Below are 19,374 nucleotides of genomic sequence, written 5' to 3'. Positions count from 1 at the left end.
GGCAGGATTTCTGATGGATCAGGCACCTGAACCATGGCTGTAGGACTACAAGGTCTGACACAAGGGAGCCAGGGATCATTATCTGGAGTTGGGAGGAGGGGGTAGGGTTGCACTTTCTCTCACCTCAGCAACCTCAGAGAGGAGATAGGAAACTCGTGTTGGGCAGGAATAATTATGGGGTTTGATTAATTGCACAGTCTGATTCAGGGCCAGGGAGGGGGTGGAACATGCCAAACGAGATTAGCAAGTCAATTCACTTTAAGGGTAGGAAGGTGACAAGCTGAACCAGGATACTGTAGAAAAAAATAGAGGTATGACAAAAATGTGTTAAGATCAAGGAGCAAAACCTTGATCTTTGGTGGGATACTCAGTTATGTAAAGAGGGGGTAGTGTTCCTCTATTCCTGGGGATAAAGCCTCTGGAGGTGGTGAAGCTTTCATGTTGCCAGCTTGGATCTGGCAGATCCTGTTTGTTGTCACTTACCTGGCTGAAGACAAGTAGCTTTGATTTCTGTAGTAAGGTGGGGCAGTGAAGATGAGAGGAGAATCTCACACCTTCACCTGCCCTGTGGCAGCCCCTAAAATTCCCAGGTGAACACCAGCCGTGGGTTTGGCAGTTCTGCTTTCTTGCTTTGGCTCACCTCCCGATATTTACCAGGAGAGCTCATCCTGAATCCTACCAGGTTCCCATCAGGAGCATGGCAGTGGCTTGTGCTGGCACTAAAGAGGGCTGCCAGGAGGGTTGTGGGTCCTGGAGTGTCCCTGGATCCTGCTGGGTTTTCCTGCCTGAATTTTGGTCACACCTTTTGCCTGCGGCTCTTTTTGCCACCTGACTTGGCAGCTGCCAGTGCAGCCAGCTCCTGTTCCAGCACCTGGAATAAACTGGGAGGGTTTTATTGTCAAGGGGCTTCAGCCCACGTTGGAACAAACAGGAGGAATTTTGTGAGAATTTAAACTAAACCACCGCAATCTCGCTCTTCTCTGTATTCTGAGGACACACACGGTCCTGCCTTCTCCCTTGTGCTGGTGTCGGGAGCTCAAGTGGGGAAAAAACTTGGTTTTTCCTTTTCCAAGGTTTTCTGATGATGTGGAGCTTTGTGCAGTGCTGATACTGCGTCAGGGAAATGGAAGAGGGAGTGCTGGTCAAGCCTTGCTGGCAGCGTTGTTTAGCAGCACCCACTCTCAAGCTGGAGGAGTCTCTCATTCCAGGCTGGAAACACTACAGCCGTTTCTGAGCAAATTGCAAGCTCATGATGAATGTTTCTGATGTGCTCAAACAGTTCTTTGTGAGCTGGGGAGTTGCTTGTTTGTAGTCATTCTGGGACAAAAGCTGAGTGTTCTGATATAAGCTGGCTTTGGATCAAGTTCTGAGTGCATCTTTCCTTTGTGTCTCCACTGCTATTTACCATGCCCAGCTCTAAAAGTAAATTATAAATTATAAAACATCAGAGAATGCTGCAATTTATATAGGCTTAAAATTCTCCACTGCATTTTTGATGTGAAATTTAGTGATGTGAATTACTTATCTCTGAAGAGGATAATTGCCAATTCAAATGTCGTGATTAGAAAATATCCAAATAACTCAACCAGACTATTTACTTACCAGCTTCTCTTATTTGAAGATCAGCAGTAAACAAAGGCAGAGTGAAGGATTTGCCACGTCGTGACTGAAGGTAGAAGGAAAAAAGACCTGCAAGGAGATCAACCCAGCAGCAGATATTCCACTTGTGGAATCCAAAGGCTTTGGGGGATCTTTGTTAGACTTCCAGAAGAACAAATAACGCTGCCACACATCCATAATTGTGTCCCCTGCAGTCTGGGAGCAGCTGTAGTGTAGATGGCTCAGCTTCCTCCTGGGATCCGTTTCATCACTTCATTCTCACGAGATCAGTGGTAAGTCTAGAAGTGGTGGTGGTGATCCTTGCTGTGGGCACTGTGAGTTTGTAACTGTTGCCTTGCTCAGAATTTTTGCTTTTTCTTTGCTTAATACATAGAGGAAGAACAGACAGCCAGTTGTATGATAAATAAATATTGCTGACATTTATAAAGTGAGATACTTTGATGGGAAATCCAGACAAACCCTTACTAGTCAAGTGTGCTAGAAAATAAAGCCTTTTGTCCTTTTCTCTGTAAGGTATGTATTTGAAAGAATAAATTGCATTTTCAGGATCCTCAGTGGGAGGAGTGCCCAAGATTAGCTTTCTTTTCTTCGCCAGAGTGTATTTTTCTCCCCGGTAATTTGATGTGTGATACAGACTTGTAGAATTACAGTTTTAGTTCTTGCTACTGCATTATTAAAAAGAACATAAAAAACAGCAAAACCCCCTAGCAAAACCAAACAAAAATCAAATCCTCCTTGCATTAGGAAAAGTAATCCTGGAAGTTTTATGGCTTCAGTTCATGTGGTTCCTGAGACAGAATACTAAATCAATTGTGTGTGAATAACAAAAAAAAAAAAAAAAAAAAAAAAACCAAAAAAAAAAAAAACAACCCCAAAAAAACCCCAAATGGAAGATGGAGCACTTTCATCTGAGCCATTTTATGACATTTTCACTAGTTGAGCAGCAGGAGCAAAGTAATTGCAGTTTTATCCCTTGTGAGGATCTTTTCAGTTATGAGGGTGAATCACTCTTCTTGTGGGATGACTTTCTTTCCTGTGAATATGCCAGAATTATAAAATGAAACCCTGGTTATGTGAAAGTTCATAAGGCAAAACATTCTTGAAAAGGGTTAATTAAAAATCAGGGACTGTAGTAGGCAGTGTGATATAAGATATTTATATGTACATATGTACTTACATTTACAGATGTTAATTTTAAGATCAAGGCTAGAAGGAGCCAGGAGACACACTTTGGGTACTTCTGAAAACACAAATCCACAAAATGCTCTCCTTAAACAACTGAAACCACAGATAAGGAATAGAATAGATCAGATTATTATCTTTGTTTAATGCTTGCACTGACAGTGAAATTTAGATGCATTTTTAATTCAGCTGAACTGTAGAGAAAGACCCAAGGATCCCAGTGAGGCACAAAGGAGAATTCCTTCCCAATCCTAAAGCTGCTCAATTCTGTTCATGTGCTGCAGTGTCAGTCCCATTGTCCCTCTCTGGAAATGACTGATTTCTGTTGTTAGAGGAAGGCAAAAGTAAAATCCTGAAAGCAGCAAGAAAAGAAGGAATTCTCCAAACTGATAATTAAGAGAGTCATCACTTATGTCCCAGCAATACCACCCAACCCAGTGAGACAGGGAGGGAATCTGGCCCTCAGTGTGTTGAGCTGATGTTTAATAATTTTGAGCTGACATTTAACAGCCCCCAGAGGAGGGTTGCACACCAGGCAGGTCATCTCTGTGGGCTCAGGGCACTGCCACGTTGTCCTGCCTGTTCCCATGTGCCACCAGGCTCCTCCCAAGGCCACATCAGAGCAGATGGGAAGCAGCATAACTGGAAGGGTGGTTCTTCAGGCTGCTGGAGAGCTCAAAAAGTTTGTCTTCCACTATTCCAATATTATCAATGACTTGTGTAATGGTTTTGTGTGACTTAGTGCAAAAATAAAATCGAAATAAAATATTTTTCAATTTTTTTTTTCTTTTCTGTCATAGGTATAGAGCTTTTATTTTCTCTCTCACTTTCCTGCTGTATGCCAGCTTCCATCTATCAAGGAAACCTATCAGTATAGTGAAGGTAAGAGAGGTGGTGTCCTTGTTTAAACATCCTCCTGCTCCTGTCAGTCACGGATGTTGTTGTCTTTTTCAGTATTTCCTGTTGTGAAAGGCAGGGTTAACCTTTAACTTGAAATGCCTTCAAGATGAGAGATTGATAAAGCTGGCACACAGTGATATTTGCTTGATAAACTTTAGTGAGACCACACCTAGCATATTGCCTGAAGTCTGGGTTTTAGGCTGGAACAGCTGTGCCTACATATAATTAATGTGAATGAATCTAATTAGAGATATTTGAGAGGTTTGCATTCTTATGGTTGAGAAAAACTGCTCTTAACTGATGAGTTGAACATTCCACTGGCATTTACAAGAGTGTTCCCAGTACTGCTCAGCATCATGGTCATCATTTTCTGTACCCTTGTGGCTGTTCCCAGTGAAACTGATGACACAAATTCTCCAATTCTGGGTTTGTAACTTTAATCTTCAGTGTCTATAACTTGCCAAACACAAACCAAATCCCCCAGTGCTGCATTGGACAAAACTGAGGGGCAACAGTGGGCAAAGTACTTGATGTTACTTGTTACATCAAGTATTTGCCCACTGTTACTGCTCAAGTTTAAAGATTTTCAATGTCAGGAACAACAGTTCACTGTACAATGTTTTTCTTAACCATGTAATGGTGGCTTCACCCAGCAAAATACCACACAATTAATAAGGGCCAGCAATTTTACTGATTTTGGTAGGTTTGACACAGGTACATATAAATCCAGAATTGTTAAATTTCTTGCTGTAGGAGAGTTATCAGTCCCCAGTTTGCAAGTGAATTTTCAATTTTCAAATGTCCTTTCTGTTTCAGGGAGAGCTGCATAAGCATTGTGCAAGTCAAGTTGAACTTGACTCCTACAAAGAATATGCTGCCCAGATCCAGCCTGTCAAAAAGCCATTTAATGCCTCTCAGTGTGGATGGGAGCCATTTGGTAAGGCTTGGCTTTCTTTGGTTTTGTATCTTTCTTTCCTAATAATGAGCTGATACTCAGATTATTAATTGTATATATTAATAATTAGCTATTTCTTCACATGGAAGGGGTGTTTAGTTTTCCATGTCCTCACTGATTTCTCCACAGAAAGTGGAGTTGTGACTTACCTTACGATTTTTTGCTACTTAAAGTCACTTAAGGGATATTATTTTACTTGTTATATCTAAGAGATTAATTCAGTAGATCAGTTTTCACTCAGAAAATGAGTTTTGTCTTTAGCATGCATGCTTAGGAAAAAAGGGTGAAGAATAAAATCAATCATTATCATTTTCTGCTTGTTTAATTCAAGCAATCTTTTAAGTAAAATTACTTGGTGCTTATCTAAATTAGAATTTTGCAGAGTCCTTATCTGCCTGAAGGAATATGTTTCTCTCCATTTTAATAAAGGAAAAGGGGAGACTTCATTGCAGGAGAGACTTGACAACTTACTGGATAGTTTATGAACCTGGCCTTTCACTTGAATAGAAAAAAATATTTGCCTACTGGACACTTAAATTTCAATTTAATTGTACTTGACTTTAAATGAGACTTTGAATCATTCCTTGACACTTTTATTGCTACCAGAAACGGTGAAACAGATTAGCCATACATTCTAACTAGTCTTTAATTAGCAATTAAAAAAAAAAAAGTCCCTCTCTCTTCAAAGATAATTAAAGATCTGAGCTCTGGGGTTTCTGTGGACAAAATCCAATGTATGAAGTCCTGCTGCAGGGTCTACTGAAAAAATTCAATTCCCAAGGTGGGATGCATTTAAACCTGGAGAATGTTTCTTGTCCTTTGACCAAGGGGAGATTGAGTTTGTTTGTCTGAAATATTGATTGACTTTTTTTAATGGAGACTTCTCAGCCTAAATGTTCTCCTTTTTCCAGTGCCCCTTTGGAATGGCACTTAGACTTGTTCTTTCAGGTCTTTTTCTGGCAAAGCTAGGAATTTTGCCAGAAAAACACTGGAGGAAGGAATTTGCTTTAATATCTGTGATTTCTTGCTCAAAGCCAATACCAATTGTGGCAATTTATTGCAAAATAAATGCACAAACTGTCTGGGTATGAGCTCAAGTCCCTTGAGAGCTGACTTGGTGTTTCCATCAGGGTGGAGCCCCTTTGCTCCCTCTGTCCTGTCTGCAGTTCCCATTTAGGTGTGATTATGGTTGTTTGCTCTGCAGGGCTGAACTGTGAGTGTTTTTTAAGCAGAATTTCTTTTTACTTTGTGAATAGTTGGAAAATGAGATGCAAAAGGCTTTAAAAAATAATTTAATATTTTAAATATTTAAATAACTTAATATATTTTTTTTTAATATAAAGCTGATTGTTTAAAAGCCTCTATGATGGTGAATTTTTTTTAGACATTTTGACTGTTAAGACCTCATGCTTTTGCAACTCATCTTACCACTTTTAATCAAGTTTGTTAAATTGGATTTTGGATTTTCTTTTGCCTAAGGCCTTTTAAGAAAAGGGCACCTTGCTAATAACTGATGTTTCCTCTATTCCAAAATGCTGTTTTAAATAAGGTAGAGTTTAGGATGAGCCTACCAACATTTTCCTAATATGTTAGAGGCCAAAGTGTATTTTTTTTTTGTTAAATAAAACATTGGCAGAATGGCAGAATGTTTGCTGAAGTCTAAATATGCCTATTGAAAATTGAATGTCAGTGCACATTCATTGACTTTTTTCTTGTTATATGTAAAAATGGTTAGGAAGTAATTAGTACATTTAAAGTGATGATTTGTTTTGAAAATTTTTTAGATAAGAGCAACTACAAACAGCTACTGGGAGCGCTGGATTACTCATTTTTGTGTGCATATGCAGTTGGGATGTATTTAAGGTAAAACCCCACTCTCTTTGCTGTTTATTTATGGTGGTTTGACTTTTGTGATACTGTGCTTTCCTACTTCAGAGGTTCTGATGGAGAGTGAGAAATTGATTGCTGAGGGCAAAAAAACCAGCATGATTCTGAGCCCCAGTGGTATCAACCTCTGATACACTGAAAGATTTTTACCTGCACCAATCTTGACTGCCTTGTGCAGGAATATTTTCCAGGTTGAAGTCTAGCCTGTCTTTTTTTCATCTAGAATGTAAATGAATCAGTCAATGTATCTCCAGTCAGTCTCTAAATTGCACTGATTGGGTTAAAATTATTGTCCTGGCTTTTTTAGTCAAAGAATGGGAGCAGACAACTCCTAAAAATAATACCAAACCCATCCTGAAGTGTGCAGTCTTAGCTGCTGTTTGGAGATGCTTCTTTTTATTGACTAAGCCAGAACCTTCATGACTCGAATGGTTAGCAAGGGAGACAAGTCTCACTTTCAATGGCTGGAGACACATAATTTGGAAAATGACTCTGTAAGTAAATGACTTTGAATGTGCTCCAGATGATTATCTTCCTGAAAGATGCTTGTGCAGATGTCAGAACTTAGCAATTAATGAACTTGAAGTGTTTTGTTATGGTTTTTTTCCTCCTGTCAAGTGCTAAAAATGGTCCTTTTGCTGCTGCTAAGGCAAGCAGAAGTTACGAGTAGAGTTTCTCCTCAACCAGAATTAAACAGCACAAAATATCCTTCATTTGTGAGGGCTTTTGGGGTGTGGTCTCATTTTTAATGATGGCTTTTCTCTCTGTTTCCTCCCGTGTTCCAAGTGGACTCATCGGAGAGCGGCTGCCCATCCGCTACTATCTGACAGGGGGGATGCTCGCCAGTGGACTCTTCACTGCAATGTTTGGATTGGGTTATTTCTATAATGTGCATAATCTGTGGTTTTACATCATAGCCCAGGTAGGCACAGTGTTCATTTAGGCACTGAGTTCCTCCCATGGTGCTCTTTAGGTTAATACTGGGGGTTTTTCACTTGCACTCAGTGATGAGTTGTTGGGTGGGAGGATGTAAATGCTGGAATATCTTGTTGATGACAGGCAGAAGTGACAGAGTGGGTACCCCCAGGCTTCATTTTTGAAAAATGGTGGAGTTTTATTTTTTTTTAGTGAAAGAAATCTTTGAAAGCATATTAATGTGTTTCACTCTGTGTCAAATCAGCAATCAGATCTTTGCAAGCTTAAATGCGGGTGAGTTTTGAAACAAGTGGTGTTTACTTCTGTCACTCTGCCAAGACCTGAGTGACACATCCTGGCTTTCTCTGCAAGAAAATTCCATTTACACTGCTAATGATGAGCAGTCTCCCACACTGGTGTGGCTGGGAACAGGCAGCTTATGTAACGAGGTTCACTGGGGGAGATTTTTCAGAGCTCTGATCAGGTGTCACAAGAATTTTTACCATTGGCCAAAATGGAATTTAGGTCAGGAGCAGGGTAGGGTTGGCACCTTGCACTGCTGCTTTCTATGTTGTTGCAATAACACTCTTCCCCTCTGCACATCTGCATGGCAGTGAGCAAGCTGGCATGGAGAGATACTAACCTGGCACAGCACTGATTAATTGTCACCAATTAATCTCTGGGATCAGGGGTTTTCCAGGACGGGAAATGCCTCCTTTAGGGTTGAGCTGTCTCTGCCCTGTGGGATGTGGTCAGTGAGCCCTATAACTCCAAGGGGGGGGTCTCACACCACCAGCCCCATTGGTTTTTGTTGGGTGGAGTGAGGTTGGTTTTTGTTGCATGTTCAAATGCTCGTTGTGCATGTGAGGTTTGGTATTGTGATGTTTGTGTTATGGTGCAATTGTAGACAGGGAGCTGTTCAGGAGTTGAGATGAGTTAATGTTCTGTGCAATGTGGAGACTGAAATAGTTCTTACTTCATCCTGAATATATTAAATTAAATTCCTCCTCTCAGTTTATTTACAGATGTCTGTTAAGCATTTTAAAGTTATCCAGTCTCCCCTAAAGTTGTCCTTTTTTTCTGCTTTATTTGATTGCAAACATGCTTTGCCATATGCTCAAGTTGAGATAAGTGTTATGCTGCTGCTTGAGTGTGGGGAATTCACTTCTCTTTTCAGCTCAGAGCAGTGTGATTTTTGGTAAATATGTGACTGAATTACAGTATTCTGTGATTTAAATAATAAACTAATTATAGAGATGTAGGTAGAGGGAAGAATCTCTGCAGAATTTTGTTTATTCTTGAGGGGAAAAGAAATGCTTTCAAAACCCCACTAAATTTCTAAATTCATTGCATTTGTGTAGACTTCCTTTTCCCAACGCTGCACTCAGCAGGAATTGTGTAGGAACCTGGTTTATGACAGGAAAACTTTATTTATTATTTTTTAATATACTTTCAGATAGCCAATGGGCTGGTGCAGACCACTGGCTGGCCGAGTGTCGTTACGTGTATTGGCAACTGGTTTGGAAAAGGAAGGTAAAAACATAATCCAAAGGTTTGGAAGTACTGATGAATTAATTCTGAGCTTTGATATTATAATCTGTTTAAATATCTTTCTTAGGCTTCTGTGGTATTTTGGGGTTTTTTTAATGAAACAAAGCAGTTAGAATTTTGAGAGAAGCTCCCTTGGTTATGCTGCTAAATTTATATATAGGTTTGAAACTGTCTCCCTCATGTCAAAACACTGTTCAGTGATAGCTCTTTTTCAGATTAATTATTTCAGAATTGTATTAGAATAATTCTTGTGAATATAAACAGTCTAAAACTACTCTTAGTAAAGGCTGTTATTATGCCTTTTTAATGTGAGATTTCCTGTGTTTTCATTTGTGTTTCAAAACAGTTGCCAGGGCATAACTGTAATAAATACCTTTGTGTAATGTCTTTTTTTTCTAACACACTTACGTAAACTTGAAAACTTATTTTAGAAGACAAAATACATATGACAGCTGATTCAACCTATTTTTATCACCTTCTTTAAATCATCTGCTTGGCTTGTTTTATGGTTTTGGGTTTTTTTTTTTTCATCTTAATCCTGCACAGTGACCACTCATGATGTTTATTTTGTCACACCATAAAGTAATTTTCCATAAATTTTGCAAGAGTTACATGCCAAACCCGCTGTCTCTGGTAATGGTTGATGCATGTAGCATATAATAATGCCACTGTGATACCATCCTTTGTATATGTAGACCATTACTGTTAATCCGTTCCAGAGAAGGATGTACTGAAATTCAGTGTTTGATTTTTATATAAACCACAGGATAGTTAAAAAGATGTATCCTCAAACTAATTTTCCATTAGGAAATGAAGAGAATGGTAGATGTCATATAATATTGAACAAGAGTGGGGAGTCTGTGCAAAATAAATACATTTATTCAGGCTTTGCTTTGTGCAAAAGCAACGTCCTTTACTTTTAGGATGCCAGACAGTGGGCTGGTGAGTAGGGCTCTGGTTTAAATGTCAGTGACCTGGTCCTTGTTTGCATTCTGCTCTAATTCCATGAAGCATGAGCAGAACTCGTAGATTTTGTCTTCAGGCCATGGAAAAGATTTGGCTTTGTTCAAGTTAGGCTGCTCCAGGTAAAATCCTGCTGAGGGCAAGGCAGTTTTCCCATGACTTAAAAGGGGGGAAAAAGAAATCCCTGCTGTCATGACTTCAGTGGGATTTTTGTGCTTTACTTTAGCTCAGAGAGAGCTGATGTGCAGCAGCACTAGTGTGGGATTTCCAGGCAGACAGAAACCTGATGTGTGTTTTAGTCAAACTGGTGCAGGTGTCATCTTCTAGTCCAGAATGGGATCAGAAAATACTGAATTTGCTCCACATATCCTCTATGTCCTCTACAGTTTGTTTTCTTCTGCATGAAGAGTCTGACATGTGCTGCAAGCATCAGATTATCGGTGCAATGTGTTTGCAGGAGGATTTTTATTCCCAAAAGCATCAGACTTGGTGTCCACATGCTACACAACATCAGCATATTTGTTTTAATAAAGAAGCTGTCCAGAAATATGCAAGACCTAGTGGTGTTTTTAAATGCCATAAGTGCAGGATAAATTCTGTCATGCACAGAGTGTTTACAACAGGTTTATTAATATTTAGGTGCCTTGAAATTGCCAGGTGGAGATTGTAGCATAAATAAATGATCAGTTAAAGAACCATATGATATATTTCACTGACACCACAGCTGCACAACCATTTTGATACGCTTTTCTCAAGCGATTAACTCTTAAGATGAATATTTGTGGGTTTGTGTGTTTTGTTTGTTTGTTTTTAATGCAGGAGAGGTTTGATCATGGGAGTCTGGAATTCACACACTTCAGTGGGGAATATCTTGGGATCCTTGATTGCTGCCTACTGGGTGTCCACGTGCTGGGGTCTCTCCTTTGTGGTGCCTGGGGTCATCGTGGCTGTCATGGGAGTTGTTTGTTTCCTGCTCCTTATTGAACGTGAGTGCTTCAGCCATGGAGGGCTCCTACTCCTCAAGCTGTGCCTGTGCTTAGAGAGCTTCTTCCCAGAGCACTTGGTAGAAAAAGTCATTCATTTTTCCTCTGCTGAGCTGCAGATTAAAAATGTAGATGACTTGTCTCTAGGTGATGGATTTTCTTCCCTGTGGATTCTTGTAAATCCCATTTTTGACAAGAACCAGATTTTCTGTAAGATAAAAATCTGTTCTATCAGACCCTGGAGGCTCGAGTGTTGTTGGTTTATTTTGAGGAATGCATGTCCAAAACTACTTGTGCCTCAGCTCTGTACTGAGCTGCAGAATTACCACAGTTAATCCTCAAAAGTGTATTTTCTTCTTAGAAGGAATTGATTGATGAAGGGCAATTTGTGTAAAAAATACTGAAATACATATTCTTGATTTTCTGGGGGGAGTGGGGGGAAGAATTACTTAGTGATTGATTGGCAGGGAATTACAGACAGCAATAAAACACCCCGAGCCCCCTTTTCTCCAGGCTGAGCCCCCTCAGCTGTTCCTGCTCTGGTCCCCTGACACAGTGACACTCCAGAATTCAGCCCCTGTCCTGTCAGCAGCCCCTGTGCTGGGAAATGCTGTCAGTGTGACCTTCAGTGGCAAAAGGTCCCAGGTGGCTGCAGGACACCTTCTGTGCTGCCATTCCCCCACCCCATCCTCCTCTGGGCCATCAGCTGAGGGAGCAGCTTTTGACACCTTAAATTAGAAATTGAAGAGGAATACCCCATCCTGTCCCTGTGCAGACTCAGAGATGTGAATGCTTGTTTTACTGTAACTGTCCTGTCTCAGGAGGTAAATTTTGGCAGATAAAAGAATTCTGAACTAGCTGGGCAGCCAGAGTAGCACTTCTTATCTCTGCTGTCAGTTTATTGTCAGTAAGTGACACTATTTAAAGTGTTTTAAGAGATTTCTTAGGCTTGTTTTCACTCTTAGCTATGTGTGGTATTTTATTTCAGATCCTAAAGATGTCAGTTGCTCCTGCACACCGTCCAGTGTAAGTAAATATGTTTTCTTTTTTGGTTTTTGCCTCCTAATAGCCATGTTTATTAAGATTGTTCTGTGAATCAGATTGTGTGTGTGGTTCTTTGTGCCAGCCTGTTTTAACTGATGCTGTGCTTGAGGCAATGATTGGTCTTCTGTGCTTCACTGGTAAACCACCAGGAGCTTATTTTCTCTCTAAATTAATCAAGAGGTGAATTGTTTTGGAACACTTGATATTACAGTAAATCAAGTAAAAACTGTTCATCTCTTTGTTTTTGTTTTTTTTTTTTTTTTTTTTTTTGCTTTTTCTTGAGTTTTCTTACTTTTCTTCAGTCTTCCTGAGTATCTTCATGGGGTATTTTGTGTGCTCAGAATTAAATATTTTAGAAAGTGGTGTCAGTGGTGGAAAGATTTCCCTAGGAGATCCCGAGTTACTGTGTGAGATGATTCCTTTTCTGCCCTGTAAAGCTGTGAACCCAAGAAGAGGAAAGCAATCCAGATGAAATTGGAGAAAAGTAAAAAGCAGGGAAAGGCAACAAGGAGAGCATTAGGAAGACCAGCTGTGTGTAACTTCTCATGACAGAATTGTCATTCCTGGCCCAGTTCTGTTCAGGATTGTGCTCACAGGATCTTGTTTCGTGCTCCCTGAGACTCTGCTCTCTGTTGGTCTCTACTGCAGCCAAAATCTGGAGCAGTTCTTGCTCCAGGCTCCCAGGAACCCTTGGGCAATCGGGTCTGCCACATTTCCAAGTATTTTTTTGGAATAGTAGAGGGGATTGGCAGAGCAGCCCATGAGGTTTCCCATGTCTGAGGGCAAATCAGGGCTGATGGTCAAAGTCCCAAGGGAATCCCACATGGAAATTGTCTGTACGTGTGGATTCAGGTGAACTGTGCATTTTCTTTTCCAGTCTTACAGGTAGATTGTACAGGGTTGATTGCTCTTTTTTTACCACCTAATGTTTTTAAATCAATGGTATTTTACATTTTAAATGCTCTTGAACAGGAACTGAAGGCAACTTTTCTAGTCTGTGTTCTCTTTTCTTTTCCAGTTAATGTTTTTATATCTTCATATGAAGCACTTCTGATAAAGTTCTGATAAAGCACTTCTGAATGCTTTTGATGGTTTGTGGAACTACTATTCTTATTTTATTCCTGTGAGACAAGGTGGGCTCACACTATGCTCTGTATTTTACTTTTTTTTTTTCTCTTTCATTTCTTAGAAGTAACTTCTGTCAAATATGAGAGTATTTTAAGTGACTCTCATTGCCTGCTGTTAAAGAGTCCCATTTCCTTAGCTTTTATGTAGTTCAGAGCATTGTTTTTACAGAATATCCAGTTAAGATTTATAGAAATAAATATTTATTTGTTACAACTACACTTTTAGTGGAGAGCATAAGTAAAGAGCTCTGCACAGTATGTTGCCCATATGTCTCAGTGAGCTAGTGTGGAAAATTCTGATATGGAATATCTACTTATCATGATACTTTTAACAAAAAAGTTAGTATTTTAGGAGGAAATTTCCCCAGTTGCAGAAAAGGAGGAGGATTTGACTCAGTCTTCACTAGAGCAGCAGCAGCAGGGTCACTGCCCCAGGCTCACTCTCACTGTGTGAGATGCATTTGACCTCCTGTTTCCCTGGAAACCTTGCTCTGGTAGAGCAAAAGGAATAATTTCCTCCTTCCCTATTCCCATTTCACATCTGGAAATCTGGGAGAAGTTATTCACAGGGCTTCCCCACTTGCCTTGGACCCTTCTCAGATTGAGGTTTGCCTTGTCCTGGGGAGCTTTATGTCATTGGAACTGTCCAAATACTTCACTCCTGAATGGTCTGCAAAGATTCTAAACCCTTGTGGAAGGGGCTCACACCTTCTGTTCACCACAGACAGGTGGTCTTAGAAATTAAGGAAATTAATTAGGTAGGAGTTCAGGATGTCCAGATGTAGATGTGGTGATGACAGCTTCTGACTGTATAAAGAAAAGTGAGTGCTAATTGAAGGGAGGTTGATGTAGTAAAATAGGGAAAAAATATTTGATCTGTGTTGTACATGGCATAGAATTTGGCAGCTGTAAAATACTTGCTGTCTTTTTTTTTGTTGTTGTTCAGTCATTCTGGTAACAGCCTGCACAACTTTATGTACTTTTGCAAATAATTAGAATTTTTTTTTTTTTTGAGGCATTAAACATACACACTTGCTTTTCTGATAAGGCTGTGGCAGGAAATTTTGGCCAAATGTCCTGGGCAGGTGCAGGCAGCTCTGCTGGCTGGTGCTAAAAACTAAATCTCCTTGTGGAAGAATGAGGCCAGTTAAATTTAAGCAGCACTAAAATAAATGCTCAGCACGAGGGAAGGACTCAGGGTTTCTATTAAGATTGAGAGATCACAGTCCTCTCTGTGTGATGTCAGCCTTGGATGAATTTGGTCTCATGTTTATTTGCAGCATGGTGGTGAGGCCGATATTTCCACAGAGTTTGTAGTGGTGAGTAATCTGATTTCATGGAGCTGTCCAAAGCCACAGATGGAGAGTCAGGCACAGAGCCTTGAGCGTGTGGTTCTTTCTCTTTATTCTCTGGTTTCCTGGGCTGTGTTTCCTTTGCCTCGATTCGTCTTGGCTCTGATTTACCCATCTGAAATTTGTTTCCAAATAAATACTTGAGGACAATCAAGTGCTTCTAAATGCTGGCACTGGAGGCTTAATCTTGACTTTCTGAAGGGCTGTACCTATGACAAATGCAAGTGAGAAGTCAGTGGGTGTTCTTCAGAATTGCTGTACTTCCTTTATGAAAGTTGACGAGGAGATTTTTAACTTTTTATTTCCCCATTGGGAAATGTGATTTAGAGCTGGTTTTATTGCTTCTCATCTTTCCTCCCTGTGCCTTTTCCCCCCACCATGGTTATATCATGTTCATACAAACCTGTCTTTGTACTCTAAGAACTTCCTTTGTCTCCACTTTGCATTCCCAGAAAACTTCCCTCCCTTAAACTCCTTGTGCTTGTGCATTTAAAAATTACCTGGCTGCAGTTTTTATCTCCTGAAAAAGAGGAAGAAGCCTAAGTATTAAATGTGCAGCCTCTCAGTCTAGTTCTTTTCCCTAGACATTTTCTCCTTACCGTAGTAAATCTTATTTTTTGACAGTCAAATGAAAAAGTCATTCATTTTTTCTCTGCTGAGCTGCTGATTAAAAATGTAGATGACTTGTCTCTAGGTGATGGATTTTCTTCCCTGTGGATTCTTGTAAATCCCATTTTTGACAAGAACCAGATTTTCTGTGAGATAAAAATCTGTTCTATCAGACCCTGGAGGCTCGAGTGTTGTTGGTTTATTTTGAGGAATGCATGTCCAATACTGCTTGTGCCTCAGCTCTGTACTGAGCTGCAGAATTACCACAGTTAATCCTCAAAAGTGTATTTTCTTCTTAGAAGGATTTGATTGATGAATTGCAATTTGTGTAAAAAATACTGAAATACATATTCTTGATTTTTGGGGGCGGGGGGGGGAGGAAGAATTACTTAGTGATTGATTTTTGATCTGGATTGTTCAGTGAGGATTTGCATTCCTTTTTTATTTGTGGTGGTTGAGGAGTGGGTTATTTGGGGCAGAGTTTGTAGGGGTTTTATTGTTCTATCTTGTTTTTTGGTTTTTTTTCAATGTGGTGTTCAATGTGTGATTAGACACTTAACATCTCACCCCTGAGGAATACACAGTGCCTCTTTTGGATTTAGCAATAGGTTGTCCATACCTGACTGCAAACCTACTTTAGAGTTGTATATTTAATTCAGCAGACAAACCTGAATGTCCCTGGTAAATCTTTCTAGACTAAAGATCTCAGAATGGTGTTTTCCAGTGAATGCAGTGAATTCCAATGGTGTTTTCTGGTGAATTTTGGTGTGAACTGACAAAGGAATGTACTTGTTAATAAATAAGGATAAAAAGCAAGTCCATCTGGTACCTAAAGTGTTGCTTTTTGTTTTGTTTTTTCTTCTGGAACTTGGTGGACTCCTTATCAATACTCCTGTCCACAAGAACTCAGTGCATTAATGGGCTAAAAGAATACAGTGTTATAGAATGTAGGATGAAGGGATGAACTTTTCTCTTAAAGGGATTAGGAAAGTGAAAAATCAAGGTTTTCACGAAACAAACCAACTTCTGTAGTTGTTGCTTAAGAGCAAAAACTGAGTTTGCAATGTAAGTAAGTTGAGTAGAGGAAAAAGCAGCTACAGATGTTGAGAGGGGCATGACTGTGCTCTGAATTCAGCTTCTTCTGTCTAAAACCAGTGTGAAATAAGCCTTCAGATCAATTTGTGAGTGCATTTTATGTCCATTGCCATAGGTCTGTGTAAGCACTTGAAAAACTCAAAACACACGGTCATCAAATTAAAGATGCTGCAGTTGGGGTCATGTTTATGTTACAATGCACAAAAACTTGTTCCAGAGAGATGATTGACAATAATGTGATCCTTAAAAAAAAAAAAAAAGGCAAAAATATGAAATGTGGCGTTTGTTTTCTTTTTTTAGAGTTCTAAAACCTTCCTGAATGGTGCCTCTCGGTGCAGAATCCAGATGCCAACCTTAAATGCTAAGGAAAATGGCAAACCTCAGGTAAAATATAAAATACTGCTGTAAAATAGCATGGAAGACTTCTTAATGCTCACATGAAACATCTGCAGTTTGTACAGATTATTCCTCTTTTTATGATGCTGAAATCTGCTTCCATCTTCACACACAAATGTAACTTCAGAGGAGGGAACTAAGCCTTAACTGCCATAAGTAATGCAAACTAAGCTGTGTGAGATGGCAGTGCTAGCTCAATTTGTGGGTATTTTGTGATCTTGACACCATTCCATCAAAAATAACGCACTGCAAAATACTTTAAAGGCAGCCCACTTGAAATATTTAAATTATGTATATTGTGACCAGTCCTTGCAGTCTCACTTCTCTCCCTTTTCCTTTCAAAAGCTGTCTGTACTTAACAAGATTATATCTGGAGATGGAGAGTTCTAAATATACACAATGATTCACAAAAATCTTGCTTAAAACTCATAACCATAAGGGCTGCTATTTCTCACTAGAAAATGAATTCTGGACTTGCCCATTTTGTGGGCAAAATACCATTTTGTCTTGTGATGGACATGAACTGAAAATTCCCATCTGAAATTTTGTGTTTGCATTCAGTACACTTGGCACATTGTATCCTGAGAGGATAACTTTTTTTTTTAACTTCTTTCAGATTTTTCCAGGAAAACAGAAACTTCCTGTTCTCTTTATCCTTTGCCTGGTGAATAATAATGAGCATTCACAGGGTGGAATAATCAGTGTTGGTCAAAAAGTTTTGAAATTTTTGCTAAGGAAGCATTTCAATACACCTTAAACCCCCTCTGTACTGAGTTTATTATTTTAGTTTAGAGATGCCAAACAACAATCTCCAGCCCAGAAACCATTTGTCAGTGCTATTTCACAGCCAGTTGGAAGGTAAGAGGAGATGTAAAGATATCAGCAGGTGTCTTTAGACAGGATGGATTTTAGGGAAGAAATTCTTTGAAATGTGTGGAAAAAAGGGTGGTGAGGCACTGGAACAAGTGGCCCAGAGAAGCTGTGGCTGTCCCATCCCTGGAAGTGCCCAAGGCCAGCCTGGATGGGGCTTGCAGCAACCTGGGATTGTGGAAAGGGGCTGGAATTGGATGATCTTCAAGTCCTTTCCAACCTCAGCCAATCTGTGGCTCTAAATCATGATGACAGAGCTTAAAAACCACAGAAATCAGCAGAGATTTCCTTTTTAGCTCTGCTGCTGCCACCTTGTGAATGGTCTGCCTAGCAAAGGCTGAGGAGAATGTACCCCTGTCCCACTGACTGGTGTCCTTTGGGAGCAGGACAGAGGGACAGTGAGCTGGGGGAATTGCTGGAAATCCTGGGAATATCCCCCCTTCTCTCTCCACCCTGCCAGCTGGGGTATGTTTGTAATACAGAGTCTCAACAAGGTTTAAAAAGAAGGAAAAAAATCATGAAAACCCCTTCTTTATCACTCTTTGGGGCTTTCTGGTTTTCTGCCAGTGACAGAAAAGCTGAACATCTTCCCCTGTTGTGGTGCAGTTACTGGGAGCTGATTTTCACAATCAGCTTTTGAGCCTCCACAAACAGCAGATGTTTTGCATTTATGGGTTGGTCTCCAAGCACACTGGAATGGCAGCTTTTACTGGGTTTTCATTGACCTCTGCAATTACTGTAAAAAGGAAGCAAATGCTCAGGATCTGCAGTGATTGAAAGCAGAATGTGTTTTTGGCTGTGTGACCTGAATACCTCTGTGCCTCCATTGCTGCTTATGTTAGGTTGGCCTCTTAAAAATGACACAAAATTGTGGGATAATGAATCCTTCCCCAGAGATCAAGAATGTGCCATATGCCTAATCATGCTCTGAGACAAGCTGGCAAGGCTGTACAAGTCATCTCTGCCAAGCACAAACTGCTGGGTTTATTTATCCTTCAGCTGTGTGCAGCATAAAAACCCCCAAATCATCAACAAAAGTTTCCAGCATGAGTTTAAATAAGTTATTTGGACTTTGGTCACCTTTGCTGCAATATTTACTCACTCCTCTAAAACAGATTGAGAGCTTCTTGTCTGAGAAATGAGCAGCATTGCCTCAGACAGTCCTGGCTGGGTTTGCTGTGCTGATTGTGCAGGAGATACTCAGACACCATCTAAAATCTAGTGGGGAGCTTCACTGTTTAAACCCTTCTTTTTTCCCCTCTTTTTCTCCTCTCTCTCTCATATTTAAAAAAAAATGTAATAACTTACAGTTTGAATTGGTGCTGTTAAAATAGTTTAAGTTTTGAAGTTGCTCCAGTAATTCTGAAGGTAAATATTTTTTATGCTGATGGAGTGACTCCTGGGCCATGACAAAGGTTTGCAGGGCCATGTCAAAGGTCTCTAGATGTATTTTCTGTCTTCTGGTTAATGCTTTATCACCTGAGCCCAGACTGGACTCCTCTAAGTCCTGCGTCCCATCTAACAATCACGTCTAGAATTTTGGATGCTGCATGGCAGCTTCTAAAACTGTGCTGAGTGTCTGGGCTCAGGTGTCCAGATGGTTCCCTGGTTCCCTCTTCTAAATGATGTTATTTAAAAACTGAATTTATTTAGAATCACTGAATGTAAAATAGCAGAATTGAATTTTTCCAGCACTTTTTTTTTTTCTTCCCCCATCAGTTTAGCAAATATTAATCCAAGTTTTCATCTTTGCAATAAGCACTGGAAATGGAACAGCCTGCTGTTATATCCTTTCTAACCTACAGTCAAATATATATTTGGGGCTTAATTCTTCATTGAGGCTTTGTTCAGATGCTGAAGAATTAGGAGAAGGAAGACAGTGTGTGGAATACATAAATAGGAAAAGTGCACAGCTTGGTAAAGCC

At 40.0% G+C, this 19,374-nt stretch overlaps 1 protein-coding gene and 1 long non-coding RNA gene across 10 annotated transcripts in view; one reads left to right on the top strand and one right to left on the bottom strand.

The window, feature by feature from the left end:
* SLC37A1 (solute carrier family 37 member 1) overlaps positions 1-19,374 on the top strand; it is a 35,139-nt gene that overhangs the window by 2,617 nt on the left and 13,148 nt on the right. For 3 of the 9 annotated variants that reach the window (XM_030283603.4, XM_072935510.1, XM_072935508.1), the window contains exons 3-11: positions 1,627-1,892; positions 3,603-3,684; positions 4,519-4,639; positions 6,442-6,520; positions 7,331-7,466; positions 8,916-8,992; positions 10,793-10,959; positions 11,945-11,982; positions 16,484-16,567. In XM_030283603.4, the coding sequence (XP_030139463.4) occupies positions 1,837-1,892; positions 3,603-3,684; positions 4,519-4,639; positions 6,442-6,520; positions 7,331-7,466; positions 8,916-8,992; positions 10,793-10,959; positions 11,945-11,982; positions 16,484-16,567 (840 nt within the window). In that variant the 5' untranslated portion in view covers positions 1,627-1,836. Of the gene's footprint in view, positions 1-1,605; positions 1,893-3,602; positions 3,685-4,518; positions 4,640-6,441; positions 6,521-7,330; positions 7,467-8,915; positions 8,993-10,792; positions 10,960-11,944; positions 11,983-16,483; positions 16,568-19,374 lie in introns of all 9 variants that reach the window. The other 6 variants (XM_030283600.4, XM_030283608.4, XM_032750610.3 and 3 more) reach the window with 2 other exon arrangements.
* On the bottom strand, positions 15,624-15,895 carry LOC140685065 (uncharacterized). Its single transcript, XR_012058240.1, has 2 exons — positions 15,757-15,895; positions 15,624-15,707 (listed from the first exon to the last, which is right to left on the bottom strand). It is a non-coding gene; the product is annotated as an uncharacterized lncRNA (long non-coding RNA).

Source organism: Taeniopygia guttata, chromosome 1 (assembly GCF_048771995.1).
Source record: "Taeniopygia guttata chromosome 1, bTaeGut7.mat, whole genome shotgun sequence".
Lineage (NCBI taxonomy): Eukaryota > Metazoa > Chordata > Aves > Passeriformes > Estrildidae > Taeniopygia > Taeniopygia guttata.
This window is presented reverse-complemented; position numbering and strand designations above follow the sequence as displayed.